At 36.1% G+C, this 16,211-nt stretch overlaps 1 protein-coding gene across 1 annotated transcript in view; it reads right to left on the minus strand.

Annotated features, from left to right (window-relative positions):
• Positions 1–16,211, minus strand: part of ZCWPW2 (zinc finger CW-type and PWWP domain containing 2) — an 89,009-nt gene that overhangs the window by 15,770 nt on the left and 57,028 nt on the right. The window contains 3 exon segments of the mRNA XM_058729661.1: positions 90–214; positions 6,405–6,472; positions 7,556–7,605. Coding sequence (XP_058585644.1) covers positions 90–214; positions 6,405–6,472; positions 7,556–7,605 — 243 coding nt within the window.

A 16,211-nucleotide genomic window follows, 5' to 3' on the forward strand; every position in this document is an offset into this window, starting at 1 on the left:
ATATAATTAAAATGTACAGCCAGGAACAATTTCTGCCATTGACAGAATCTGAACTTGCTATTTAGGCCTGATAATGATTACAGTGCTACCTTTTCTCCTGTATTCACTTCTTCTCCACGTTCCTCTTCAGACTCATCGGGTGCTCCTGTGGGCTCTAGTGCCTGCTGTAGCATTTGCTCCAGCTCTTTTAGTAAAACTTCTGTCTCAGAGACAACTAAAAATCATCATTAATATAACAGAAAAAGTGCTACATTTTAATTAATTCAATCTAATCCATAATCTTAGCCAACTCAAAAGAGAAAATCTAAATGTTACAAGATAAAAAACAAATACTTTATATAGTTCTCACAGATGGCCTCTGCTTAATGCAAAATAATTAAGGATTTCCAGGTGAATATTTTCCAATTATTCCTGTCAAAATGTAGGTGATATTCTTGCTATGTGTACATCATGAAAAGCTCACTAGAAGTGTCTTGTTTTGCTTTTTTTTTTTTTTTAAATCAGGGCCAAACTAAATTGTTTTTTATAAACCAGAGGTCAGCAAACTTTTCCCATGAATGGACACAGAGTAAATATTGCAGGCTTTGTGGTCTCTGTCACAACGACTTCATTCTGCTGCTACAGTGCAGACCATACACGTGTACCTAAATAAATGAGAGTGACTATGTTCCGATAAAACCTTATTTACAAAAACTAGTGGCCTGTGGGCCAGTTTGCCATGCCTACAATAAACTATTAAAACTACTGTTTAAAAGGAGAGACGATGTAATTAAGCGGTCAGGCTAAACACAGGCTAGTCTACTCCTAATCTGAATACCAACACATCTTAATTGCCTAATATATGTATTATATATGTGTGTGTGTATATACATACACACACACACACACACACACACACACACACATATATATTTAAATACCACACTTACAAAATTTGTGTGTGTGTGTACTACTGTGACATGAATTCACTGAATTTGAGGACATAAAATAATATCCCCACAAAAGAAATGAACTCCTATTAAATAACTCTATAGACTCAACTACTGATTAATAACATGCAGTTGGATTCCTGACTTAAATAAAATAAACATTTTTGTTTCATATAGACTTGTTGAAGTAAAAATCAAGGAAAGGAAGCCACATGTGGCCTGCTGTCCTGCACAACAGACAGAGGGAGCATCTGAGAAGTCGTTCCAAAGGCAACATGATTCAAAGCGAAAGGCCATGAATACACACCCCATTATTTTCCACTCCGGTGACAAAAACTGGACATAGTACCCTCTATTATCCACCATTCTTTGGCAGGACACCAAAAATCCCACTACGTAGAACATCTAAAAGTTCACGGAACACGAAAACAGACCCACACAGGACATATGCTTTGGAGCTAACCTATTATCAGTGAATATGCAAGCAGGGCATTCTCAGCATTAACATTCAGTTTTAATCTAATTGTTGGACATATTTAAAATTCTTCTAACTAATTATGTTTAGGAAGATTGCACATGCATATGCATCCCTTTATGTGTGTGTGTGTGTGAACACACACACACACAGAAGTATCCTTGTAAACTAAGCATGTTTAAAGGTAAAAAACAGAAATTATCAATGTGAAAAGTCTCATGCACTGTTTCCTCCAGTTCAAAAGAATCCATGTTTTATTAGAATCTTCTTTGTTGGTAATTTCCTCTTATCTAGTACTCGTAAGAAAGAAAGTTTAAAATTCTGCTAGAACGTTATTAAATAATAGTGTCAAATAAAGTCATGGGAGGTTATGAAATAGAAAATTTTCCCTCTCTTGGTTGTCACTACAGTATTAAAAAACAATTTTTAGTTAACATTTTTCACTTCACAGTTTTGTCTACAAAAATAATTTTTCTGTCAGTACTTATCACTTGCCCCAAGTACTTTTTTATTCAGTCAACAAATATCAATTATGTGCCTACAAAGGGCAAGGGACTCAAGAGTAGGCATTGACCAACGAGCCTTCCTGGCCATCATCTCTTCCTAGCCAATCTCAGGTTTTCTCTATGGAAGACTTCTTTCCAAACAGTTTGAAAGTAGCTTTCTGATAAGCCATTTGCACACCTTAGAATCAGTTCCTATGTTTAAAAACAAAACAAAAACTGTAGCTGACATGTTAGTTGTGTCCACATAGATATGTGTTCTGTGGTAATTGGTAAAGCGTAAGAACACAGAGTTTTAATTATTACATTCTAAAACAATGCTATTCAAAATTTGATGGGCATAAGAATCACTGGGAGAATTTACTAAAAAAATACATGAATGCAACCCATGTTTACTGCATCAGGATTTTCTAGAGGAATGTACATTTTTATTGAAGCTATTTTGTTTAACGAATTGACTTCTCTTTACGATAGATTTCTTACTAGTAACCTGTTACTGAACAGACAACTACTTGTGGTTATCTTCAGACTGATTCTCCAGTCCCACTTACAGATGTTGTGTTTTCCTACTTTATATTCTGAGTCTATGGAAATTGATACTGACATTTAATGCACTGTTGAGAAGATGAATTTTGAGCTATGCTGTAAAGGAAAAATGGACACAAACATCTTTATATTTCTAAGGCTAGGCTAAAATACAATCAATTTATGATAATGAATGTCATTGCCAAATGGCATTGTAGGCTCTCTGTTTTCAAGTGATCTGGAAAAATATGTACACTGCCTTCTGCTCAAAGGGTAGACAAAGTAATGGATGACTTCATAAATCAACTAGGGTTCATAACACCAACTTGATTGATGTCAAATTCTGCTTCCAGAGCAATGGGAGGTTTGCTTTTCTAAATAGGTATTTCTATATTGTAAACTGACAGAATTCAAAAATAATTCTCAAGAAATAGCAGTTACCGTAATGTACAAACTAGGTTATCAAAATTGGCCAATGATATCCTCCAAAGATAGAGGCAGAATGAATGCCTTTGCTGATTGCATGACCAATCATCTTCTATCAATACTGATTATCCTGTGGTTTCCCTGACTTGTTTCAATTTGCTGTTTAGAGTAAAGTGGTAGCATTACAGTTATTCCATCACTCAGAAAAAGTTTTTTTAAAAAAGGTAAGAAAAATATATCTCTTATACTGAAGTCCACACCTGGATTTTAAAAATGAAATTTTATAAAATAATCTGTGTGGTTTTTCCATTCCTGATAAGAAATAGCTTACTGTTTGTCTCTTAAATAAATCAGTCACTATTTTAAAAGCCTTCAATCTGTATTTTTCTACTAAATGTTTAAAGAAGCTGTTTATTTCCTTATATACCCCAAAGCTGGTATGGAAAAATATCATCTGAAATAAATTTGCAGGGTCATTTCAATATTGAAATTTTGAAAGCATTCTTACAGAAGGAGGCTGAGGAGGAGCAAAAAGTACTTGGTTTTGTTTTGTTATTAAATAACCACAAACACTCCTCTTGTGTGCTTACAATTTAAATGTAGAGATGAGTACAATACAAGTTAGAATGTAATGAAGAAGAGAGCACCATTCCTGGAGACACAAACAGAAATAGGAGGCAAGGAGCTTTCTAGGAAAGGGGCATGTGGGCCAACCCCACCTTTTACCCTAGAGGCTAAAGCTGACTCCAAACCAAGAGCAGGTGGGCAAAGTTTGTCCTGAGCAGCAAAAAATCACCTGTCTCCCTGTCCCCCTTCTACCCCCCAGCCCCAGCCCCTAAGGTCTTCATGCTCCCCTGGGGCTCACCCCATGATCCAGACCTTTCCTGGATTAACCATCTTTTTCCATGTTTATCTATCTCAGGTGGCTGATGAACACATCCTTTGCTAATTTGATAATGAGTGTCATAGATTATCAGTTGGTCTGGGGTAATCTGCCAATCTCTTTTTAAACTTTTATAGACTGTTTACTACCCAAGAATAAAGGAGGTATTCTCTAACAAAAAACAATGATACAACAAAATAAATGACTAAAACCAAAAGACCAAAAGAAATCAAAACCAATTCATTAAGGGGGATACAAAGGGCAATAATGAGATTTTAAAAGTGCCTAGGTCAACTACAAGTACTGTGCCCAACCCCCCTGTATTTCGCTTTAAGTCTCCTGATACTCAAAGCAACCAAGGAAACAGCTGCACACTTTAATTTTAAGAAGATATGTGACAAGAGCACCTGGGTGGCTCAGTCGGTTAAGCCTCCGACTTCCGCTCAGGTCATTATCTTACGGCTCCTGGATTCAAGCCCTGCACTGGGCTCTGTGCTGACAGCTCAGAGCCTGGAGCCTACTTCGGATTCTGTCTCCCTCTCTCTCTGTCCCTCCCTCACTCTTACTCTGTCTCTCTCTCTCTCAAAATAAATAAACATTAAAAAAAGGAAGATAGTGACTGAGAAAAACCATATAACCTTTTAAGTGCCTTAGTTTCCCCATTGATAAAATGGGGGATATAATAATATCTAACTGTTTATCTTATATAGCTCTTGTGAGGGCTAAATAAACTAATATATACACAGTGTTTAGAACAGTGAAGACACAGAGTAATTGGTACAGGTGTTGGTGTTATTAGTTCATCATCATAGATGAATTTTCTTGTCCCTAAACACTGAAAAAAAAAGAGTTATAGGGACAATACAAATATAGTACATAATATTCCTGGTACTAATTTTCCCCCAAACATAGATATGCTCCACAAGTAGTTATTTCTTAGATTAAATCTATATAGCCATGGGCTACAGTTTAAAATATTTAATGATTTATATTAATTTTCTATTAATTTCTATTCAATTTTTTCTATTAATTTCCAGAAATTCTCTCCTTGTTGGATAAGAGGGCTTCTACTGCATGTCTTTATTACAGATGAAGCAACTGATACTTGGACAGGTAAAGTAGCACTTAGTGAGCTCTCCTCCTGATCTCTAACTAAAGGACAGAGAAAAGAAATGGGTAGAGCTTAAAAACTAGAAAGGAACAGCAAATCTGGGTAGGAGGCTGCTGGGAGACTTTAGCACTTGGGAGTGTAAGGAAAGTGGCTCCAAAAAGTGGGGCAGACATTCAAGAAGAAGACGGTAGAATTTTCACTTGATCAAGGACTGATCCTATCTCAGGCTAAGAAGAAAAGGAGTGATATCAGAGACTTAGATCAAGGGATCCATGGAAATATGAGTAGGGGTAAAAAAATTGAGGAGGGTTAATTTACTGAAGAAGAACCACTCTTTCCAGAAGTAGTCAGCTCTTGCAAAGAACACAGTAAACTAGATATTTCTGTTTTTTAGTTGTTCAAAATGTGAAGAAGGAGTAAGACACAGATCAGGTTCACGGTCTGAACAATTAACTGAGACTTGAGAGCCATTCAGAATGTGAGACTCCTAAAAGGGTATCAGTGGATATCCATGGAGATGTATTCACCCATTTACACAGAAGAGTGATTTCCAGTCAATGGAGTCATGGCTGTGATGTCCTGGGGTTTCTTCCAAGGTAGCCCATTTGAGTCAGAGGGGGAAAGGACCCCAGCATTGGAGCCTTCAGCTGCAGTGCCAAGGTCTCCTAGTGGGAACTCAGTCCAGGGATGAGCAGACTTTTGCCTTTCCACAGCAATATCTGAACTAATCATGGGAGGCAAAGGGACAACTTGGTCAAGAAAAGGCACCTGAGTTAGCAGGAAAGCAGCAGCGGAATACATTTAAGAAGAGATAGAAACAACAGAATTTTGTGGTGGTTTAGGACAGGAACAAAAGGATTTAAAAAAAAAAAATAACCACTCTGTCCTTCTTCTGACTGCTTTCCTTTCTTTTGATAAGACTAAAAATGAATGGCTGATTTAGCCATTGGAAAGGCAGTGCCATAGGACCTGGGGGTGGCCACAAAGGAGAGGGAATATGGTGCGGGTAACTTCTTGGGGTTTAATGGGCTTTGAAACCTCTGCGTGGCTGCCAAAGTTCCATCTTGCAAATAAGCATTTGCCTACTTTTCAAGACTAACCAAAATGAAGGAAGAGTAAAGTGGTTTTGAAAACTTAAACTTTCTCCCCACATTCGCCCTACCGTGTTCTAATACCAATGGCAATTAATTCAGCTGGAAGCCCCAAGCTGCCGCTTTTCTTCTTTCTCTCCCATTGGCACCCCTAGGCCCCCAATAATTTTGGAATGGGGAGGTCTGGATTTTAATGTATTGATGTAGGTATTTCCTCCCACAACTGCTGGTGCTTTATTTTTAAAAGAAATTAAATACATGACAGAGCCGAATTTAATGCAAGAGAATAGAAACCCAAACACAACCCAAATACCTAGTATGAAAATTAATACCAAAATGACTCACTAAGAGTTCTCTTATATGTATATAGGTACAACATTTTTTTTCTTCAAAGAACGACAACCACATTCGGTAGAATTAGAGGGATATAAGAACCAGAAGCAGGACAGGCCTTCACATACCCACATTTTCCTTTGACATGGCGTCATCTGAACAAACATTTTCGAAAGAGTATTTTAAAATAGGTTTCCTAGAAAAAGGATTTGACAGAATTAGTTTCAAAAGATTAATCACGTATATTTAAATGGCCATTTATGTATATTCATTGATCATTGTAAATTATGAATATATTTCTTTATCTTGAGGTAATTTTCCTTGGTTTCTTAATACAGTAAGGCAGCATGATGCAGTGAAAAACCAAAGGGGCATAATATTGATCTGAGCCCTCACTAGGTGAAAAGCACTAATGATCTACCAAGTACCTTACATAGGCTTTTTTATGTAATTCTCACCCCGAAAACCTACTAAGTAATTGCTGCTCTCATTTTATAAAGAAACTGAGGCTCTGCAAAATTGAGAAATTTGACGATGTAGGTAATGGTTGAACATGACATGGCTAAATTCTTTCAGACTGCAAAATCCATGCTTTTTCCACTACCTGTGTCACTGATTTAGAGTTAGAAAACATTTGTTCAAATGTATTTTCTCTAGCCATAAGATCTTGAGAAAGCCACTTAATTTCTCTAAGTCATAAAGTTTTCATCTTTTAAATAGAGATGATTATAACATACCCCCTACCTATTTGATGAGGTTACTGTGAAATATAACTAAGATAAGGCAGTAAGTCTTTTTAAAAAAAGGTAATTACTCATCCTCTGAAAAAGGACAAAGAATAAGAGGAAGACTGTTATATCAGAGCCAGTATTTGTCTTTGAGCAGGACTACTCTTAATACAGCACTAATTATCATTCATCAAAAAAATAAACTGTGTGGTTGGTTCAGTGATAAACACTAAAACTTCTCATTGGTGGCTTATCAATTCATTATAAAGACCTGTTTCTGGTTTGCACTATTTTAAACTAAACACCTGCTTCTCATATGGTTGCTCACATGATATTAATCTTATACTGTTCTGGTTCAACATATTTATATAAACATAAAGCTTTCTCCACACTTCTAAGACTATTACTTATCACCTTAATTCTTTTAGAAAATTTTAATGCTTCCCTAGAGAAAAAGAATCAAGAATCAGGGGTAAATGTCATAATAATTAAATCTCTTACACACACTTCAATTTCATCACAATACTTTTCAATTAAAAAAAAACCCATACCTTATCCTTCTTCTAAATTTTGGTTTAGTAGTGTTTCTGGAAACTTGCATCTATCAAATAACAACAAAAGGATGAATTAGTTCAAATGAGACTAGATGAGTTCAGTAAGATAATGAGTCCAAATGGCCCAAGTAATTTAGTCCAGAAGAAAAACTCTGACCTGTAGGTCTCAACCACACCTATAACTCTAAGTCAACCACCTCATTGTCACTACAATTACACCAATCTTCTCAACTTCCAGGAATGGTAGACTAATCCAATATGAATTCCCATCTCCCATATCTACTTCCCTTCCTCACTTCACAGACACATAATAATACAAAGTAAAACAATCTTTACATTTTTATACATGAACGACCTTTTAAAAAAAAAGAACTATTCAGATGCCAGAAACATGTGGAATGCAAAACTATAGACAGGAACTGACATGGTGAAGGCCTACCAAAAGTGTATACCAGGATAGGGCCAAAAGGGCTTGGGATTTTAATGTCTAAGCAAAGATGAGATGAAGGATGTGGAGAAATTGGAACCTCCCTGCATTGTTGAAGGGAAGGTGAAATGGTGGAGCCACCCTGGAATATAACTTGATAGTTCTTCAAGATGCTAAATGTAGAATTGCTATGTGATTCAGCAATTCCATTCCTAGGTATGTACCCAAAAGAAACAAAACTATTATGTCCATACAAGAAAATGTATATAAATGTTCACAACATAATTATTCATAATAGTCAAAAAGTAGAAACAACCATCAATGGAGAGATGATATGTGATCTATCCATACGATGGAATATTATTTAACCTTTAAAAACAATGACTAATTATGCTGAAAAATACTAAACATGGGTGAATCTTGAAACCATTTTGCTCAGCGAAAAGTGAAAAAAGTCAGACACAAAGACCACATGTTGTAGGATTCCATTTATCCAAAATGTCCATAAATAGGCAAATCCATAGAGACAGAGAAAGATTAGTAGTTTCCAGGGACTAGGAAAAGGTGGGAAATGGGCAGTGACTGCCAATGGGTATGAGCTTTTCTTTTAGGGTGATGAAAAAATGTTCTAAAATTATAAAGTGGTCTTGGTTGCAAAACTGTGATTATACTAAAAACCACTGAATTGTATACTTAAAAAGAGTGACTAAATTACATCTCAATAAAGGTATAATTTTTTCAAAAACTTGGTGACATGGAAAAATGGAAAGTAAAGAGGTAGAATATATCAATGACTAGCAAAAGAAACCCAATATAGCACTATTACTGTTACAAGAAAGCATAATCAGAGATAAAAAAAAAAAGCTATTACCTAATGCAAAAAGAAACAATCCACCTAGAAAGTATAACAGCTCTGACCTGTCTATACATAAAATCTTAGCCTTAAAATATATAAAGCAAAACAGAAAAGAATTACAAGTAGAAACTGATAAATTTACAGTTAAAATGGGATATTTTTATTTACTTCCCATAAAAAACTTATAAAGCAAAAAAATTAGCAAAGAAACAGGAGAATTCAACAATACAAATAATAAGTTGAATCTAATAAACACATATAGAAACTGGCACTGAATAATTAAAGAATACATATTGTTTTCAAGCTTGAAACATTTACAAATTTGACCACCTCTTAGGTCACAAAGGAAGCCTCAAAAATAGTAACCGCTGTTTTAGAGCCATATTCACTGACTAAAATACATTAAGAAATCAAACCCCAAAAGATAAGTGAATAAAATTTGTAATCAATTCATAGATGTAGAAGAATTTATACTGTCCCATAAACCTTTCTGTGATAAGAGTTATGATCTATGTCATTTAGGTCAGAGTTCTTGTCTCATATTTTAGTTACTGGTATATGTGACTTAGCTTCTCACTAGGTAGTACATTTGTCTCCATGCCATGCCCTGCATGCCATAGGTGCAGATAAAGTGTTCGTGGAACAAATGAATGAGTACGTGTTCAGACAAAGATACAATAAACACAAATATCACAAGGAGAATACAGTGTCAGTGTTCCCGTCCATTCTGAACTGTCCTGTTTGTCGATTTAGGCTTTTAACGAATTCGTACGATTCACCCTCATTTCCTAAGACAGAACCTCAATGCCACTTTCACCTCTATGTTTGTTACCTTCTTTTATTTGTCTTTTCACTTTTACCTGCTAAAGTGAGCAGTGTCTCAGCCCATTTTGTCTAAATCTTTCATAGTTACACTGATCTTAATTTTACTGATCTTGAATTAAGTATCCACACTGCAACGGTGGGATTTTTTTTTTTTAACATACTAAATGTTTAGCAGCTAGCAGAGTGCCATTCATATTGCTATGTTCAAACGCATGAACTATAATGAGATGAAGGTTGAATTTAATAACTCTCAAAACATTATTAAATAGCTTAAATACCTTAATAAGCATTCAAGGGAAGTTTGTAAAAAAACACTCAGGGAATTCATATTATTATGATGCCAAAAAATAGGTGTTTTTTTGTGATCTTCAACCTCAAGTTAATATTCAAATATTTTTTCCACCATTTGTGTTATATATATACGAAAGTAAATAAGGTAAAAAGGTATATGGAACTAGATTGTCTAAATCATTGATCTACATCTCTATAAAGACAATGTACAGCTATTATTTTTAACTCATTATTAAGGATCAGCTTAAATTATGTGCATATTTGAGTTTAAAGTGAAAGCGTTGCTACAAGGGGAAAAAAGATTAAGGTAACAAAGTACAAACTATTTCATAGGTATTAATAGAAAGAAATACTGTTAAATAGCTACCATAAATCAGGAAGATTTCTGTTAGAGATAATAAATTCCTTCCTACTTTGTTAAATATTCCACAGCAGCCAAAATGAACTAGTCAGTATCACCAAATGTCCTGTGCTTTCCTGCTCCAGGGCTTTGATAAAATATGATGTGATGGAGAAGAACACTAAATTTGGAATGACAGGATCATGATTTGAATTTAATCCCTGGTACTTATTACCTGTATCACTTTTGGTAAGTCACTGACCACTGGAATATCTAGCAAGAGCCTGGTATGAAGTCAACACTTAACAAATATTTTCCAACTAAATGGCTATTCTGCATTTCAGGATATTCTTTTACAACTACTGCTTAAATAAATAAATAAATAAATAAATAACCACCTCAGAGCATTTAGGGGTAAGATGAAATTAAATACCATGCCAGAAAGTATCTAACAGTACTCAACAATTAGTCTATGTTTGATCATTGTTTGTTTAACCTATTAGACTACTCCACTGGATTAGTGTCAGAATTCTATCCTTTTTCCTTAAAGCATATGACAAATGGAACTTATTAGCACTTTGGTATGGTTGGACTTATGGTCCATTCGTTTCCCAAGGTTGCCATAACAAATTACCATGAACTTGGTAAAGCATCAGAAATTGATTTTGTTATAGGGCTGTAGGATAGAAGTATGTCTCTTATGGACAGACTCTTTTGTGTGTGTGTGTTTGAAAAAAAAATGTTTATTTATTTTGAAAGAGAGAGAGAGAGAGAGAGAGAATGAGGAGGGGAGGGGCAGAGAGAGAGAGATAGAGAATCCCAAGCAAGCTCCACAGTGTCAGCACAGAGCCCAATATAGAGTTCGATCCCACGAATCAGGAGATCATAACTTGAACTGAAATCAACAGTCAGATGCATAACTGACTGAGCCACCCAGGTGCCCCTGGACAGACCCTTAAGGACAATTTCCTTGGGTTAGGATCCACCTAATTCAGGATGATTTCATATAAAAATCCTTACCTTAATTACATCTGCAATGATCCTTATTCCAAATAGGTGACATTCTGAGGTTCCTGGTACTTTTGGGGGCTGCTATTCACCCACAAGTAGATACTATAATCTTTATCTATTCCACCCCTTCCACTTCTCTTCCTGTGTTACACTGCTGATTCTCCTATGTCATCGAGCCCCAGGCTATTCAGAGTCAGGACCACCATGTGAGAATCAGCAACAACTGAGAGTTTGTTAGACATACAAATTCTCATGTCCATCCTAGGCCTACTGTGGGGTCCAGAAATCCATATTTAAAGAAGCTATTCAGATGACTTGTATGCAAACTGGAGTTTTTCAGGCATTAGTCTATCTAGCCCACACCCATCCATACAAATATGTTATATATTGTCATTGATTATAAGGAAACTAAAGCAAGTATTAATTCTTTTCTTGTTAGATCTAAAAAAAACCAAGAGACATACATAAAGAGGGCAAATGCCATTTACTGCGAAAAAACGTGTGTGTGTGTGTGTGTGTGTGTGTGTGTGTGTGTGTGTGTGCATATATATAATGATAATTAGGATTACTGGCTTGAATTGCAAGTGATAGAAGTGCCTCTAATTGCCAAGATCAGATAATCCATAGGAATTGTGTTTACATCAGATTTATATAATCTTCATAAAGTGACTTGACATTGTCCATTTCCTTAAATCACTATTCATCTAAATGAAAATCATTTTATTTTTAAGAACAAGTTTGTTAGCTGTGTTAAATCCGAGAACATAAAATTTTGATTCAGCATTTTATGCTCATAGAAGACATAAATATGTTTTGTAACCTTCCATTGAGAGTAATTATCAGTCAATGATCACTAAAGAGATGCTTACTTTGACAGAATTTCCAAACATGAATCTGTGCCTTGAATAATGTACACAAACTCCTTGTCAAAAGTTATCATATAGAAGGAAATGCCAATATTCTCATTTCCCTTTGGAAAATCTACTGGGAAAGTATGCTTGGAATAAGGATGAAAACCAGTTTTATGCAGCATTGTAAGTGGTGGTTATTACTTAATCTGAGTATCTGGAGAGTACAAATAATAAAGTTAAGTCTTCGGACCTAGATAATGATTGGTTTTTTTAATCTTCTTTGAAAAGGGGGAAAGTTAAATAATCATTTTCTAGCTCTATTTTAAACACGATTTTAATAGAGAGAATACAAATCTAGTGCTTCTTACATAAATCTCAGTCAATTACCATATGCTCCAGTCCAGTCACTCTCACTAGAGTTCAGTATTCCTGCAAGATTTGGACAATATCAGAGATCAGTCCTTGGCAATATGATTTATAAATATCTTGCTGTCCCCTGCACTATCTTTAGCCATGTCTAAGTTCTCACTAAAGTACTGTGGATTTCTCTGCTTTGAGGGGCTTAGCAGAGAAAACACTGGAGTGTGTACTCAAGCAGTGAGCTGAGACACAGGAGAATATTTTCCCTAAAAATAGAAGTTGACCACTAGACCACCTTAAATAGAAGGCATGAAAGACTTTCTATTAACACCTCCCAATCCTGGCTGAGGATACAAGTAACAGCATACTTCAAGAAACTCTATGACTAGCTACTTCACAGACAATTTTTAAAGTCTTGGACTTAATTTTTTTTTTTTTTTTTAAATTTTTTTTTTTTTCAACGTTTTTTATTTTTATTTTTGGGACAGAGAGAGACACAGAGCATGAACGGGGGAGGGGCAGAGAGAGAGGGAGACACAGAATCGGAAACAGGCTCCAGGCTCCGAGCCATCGGCCCAGAGCCTGACGCGGGGCTCGAACTCCCGGACCGCGAGATCGTGACCTGGCTGAAGTCGGACGCTTAACCGACTGCGCCACCCAGGCGCCCCGGACTTAATTTTTTTAAATAGATTTTGACTATCTATACCAGGGATATAACATATAAATTCACTATGGTTTTTAAAAAAATAGGAAAGATTTCAATTATATCTATAAAGAGATTAAGAATACTAAAAGCCAATAAAAACAGGGTGTCTAGAGACTCAAAGACCCCCATGAAAAGCAGCACTTATGTCACAGTTGTTTATCTGATTAAATGGTACCAGTAAATTAGATTATTTCACCTCTATTTTGATATTCTAAGAATCCAAGTCAGTTGCAAACAATTCCTATTTGCACATAGTTTTTCCTAAAGCAAGAGGAATGTTAGGATAACATAGAGTCTCTAAGGAAGACTTCCCAGAATTGACATACAGGCCTACCTTGAAGATATTATAGGTTCAGTTCTAGACCACCGCAACAAAGTGAATATTGCAATAAAGTGAGTCAAATTAATTTTTTGGTTTCCCAGTGCATATAAAAATTATATTTATACTATACTGTAGTTTATTAAGCATACAAGAACATTATGCCTATGAAAACAATGTACATACCTTAATTAAAATACACTTTAGGGACACCTGGGTGTCTCTTAAGCACCCGACTTGGTTTTGGATAATGATCTGACAGTTCATGCGCGAGTCCCACATAGGGGTCTGCGCTGACAGGGTGGAGACTTCTTGGGATTCTCTCTCTCCCTCTCTCTCTGCCCCTCTCCCACTTGCATGTGCACATGCATGCTACCCCCTCTCAAAATAAATAAATAAACATTAAAAAAACACTTTATTGCTAAAAATGCTAATCATCATCTGACTTTTCAGTGAAACCTAATCTTTTTCCTGGTGGAAGGTCTTGCCTCAATGTTGACGGCTGCAGACTGATCACAGTAGTGACTGTTGAAGGCTGAGATGGCTGTGGCAATTTCTTAAAATAAGGCAACAATGAAGTTTGCCACATCAATTGACTCTTCCTTTCACAAACAATTTCTCTGTAGTATGTGATGCTGTTTGACAGCATTTTACCCATAACGGAACTTTCAAAATTGGAGTCAATCCTCTCAAACCCTGCCACTGCTTTATCAGCTACATTTATGTACTATTCTAAATCCTCTGTCATCATTTCAACAATCTTCACAGCATCTATGCCAGGAGTAGATTCCATCTCAAGAAACCAGTTTCTCTGCTCATCCATAACAAGCAACTCCTCAATTGTTCAAGCTTTATCATGAGATTACAGCAATTCAGTCCCACCTTCAGGCTCCACTTCTAATTCTAGTTCTTTTGCTATTTCCACTATATCTGCAGTGACTTTCCCCAGTGAGGTCTTGAATAACTCAGTGTCACCCATGAGGATTATAATCAACTTCTTCCAAACTCCTGTTAATGTTGATATTTTGACCTCTTCCCATAAATCACAAATGTTCTTAATGACATTTAGAATGGTAAATCTTTCCCAAAAGGTTTTCAATTTACTTTGCCCAGATCCATCAGAGGAATCACCCTCTATGGCAACGATAGCCTTTTGAAATGCATATCTTAAATAATAAGACTTGAAAGTTGAAATTACTCCTTGACCCATGGGCTACAGAACGGATGTTGAATTAGCAGGCATGAAATCAACATTACTGTCATCGTACATCTCCATTATAGATCTTGGGTGACTATATGCATTGTCAATGAGCAGTAATATTTTAAAAGGAATCATTTTTTTCTGAGCAGTAGGTCTCAACAGTGGGCTTCAAATATTCAGTAAAACATATTGTAAATAGATGTGCTGTCATCCAGGCTTTGTTGTTCCATTTATAGAGCACAGGCAGAGCAGATAATTTAGCATAATTCTTAAGGGCCCTAGAATTTTTAGACTGGTAAGTGAACATTGGCTTCAACTGAAAGCCACCAGGTAAAATAGCCCCTAAGAAGAGAGTCAGCCTACCTTTGAAGGTTTGAAGCCAGGCACTGACCTCTCTCCAGCTATGAAAGTCCTAGATGGCATCTTCTTCCACTATATATAAGGCTATTTCATCTATAGCGAAAATCAGTTGCTTAATGGAGCCGCCTTCATAAATTATGCTAGCTAGATCTTCTAGATAACTTGCTATGGCTTCTACATCAGCACTTACTGCTTTACCTTGCAATTTTATGTTATAAAGATACCTTCTTTCCTTCAACCTTATGAACCAATCTCTGCTAGTTTCAACTGTTTCCTCTATAGCTTCCTCACCTCTCCAGCCTTTGTAGAATTGAAGACAGGGCCTGGATTAGGCTTTGGCTTAAGGGAATGTTATGATTGGTTTGATCTTCTATCCAGAGCACTAAACTTTCTACATATCAGCAATAAGACTGTTTTATTTTCTTATCATTCATGTGTTCACTAGAGTAGCATTTTTGATTTCCTTCAAAAACTCTTCCTTTGCATTCACAACTTGGCTGTTTGGTATAAGAGGCCAAACCTTCAGCCTGTCTCAGCTTTTGACAGGCCTTTCTCATTAAGCTGAATCATTTGTAGCTTTGGATTTAAGGTGAGAGACCTGTAATTCTACCTTTCACTTGAACACTGAGAGGCCACGATAGGGCTATTTAACTGGCCTAATTTCAATACTGTGCGTTTCAGGGAATAGGGAGGCCCAAGGACAGGGATGGTAGACAAAGAGGGTAATGGATGGTCATTGGAGCAGTCAGAACACGTTTATCAATTAAGTTTACTGTCTTACCCAGGCATGATTTCTGACACCCCAAAACAATTACAATAGTAACATCAAAGGTCACTGAACACAGATCAGCGTCACAAATATAATAATAATGAAAAAGTTTAAATATTGCAAGGATTACCGAAATGTGACACAGAGATAGGCAGAGAACAAATGCTGTTGGCAAATTGGCACCAACAGACTTACTCAATGCAAGGTTGCCACAAATCTTCAATTTGTTAAAAAACACAACATCTGTGATGTGCAATAGAAAAAAGTGCAATGAAATGAGGTATGCCTGCATTTCAATTAAATGCTAAAAAAGCTGATGCGTGAGAGCATCCAATGG

The sequence above is a fragment of the Neofelis nebulosa genome, chromosome 5, assembly GCF_028018385.1.
Source record: "Neofelis nebulosa isolate mNeoNeb1 chromosome 5, mNeoNeb1.pri, whole genome shotgun sequence".
Taxonomy (NCBI): domain Eukaryota; kingdom Metazoa; phylum Chordata; class Mammalia; order Carnivora; family Felidae; genus Neofelis; species Neofelis nebulosa.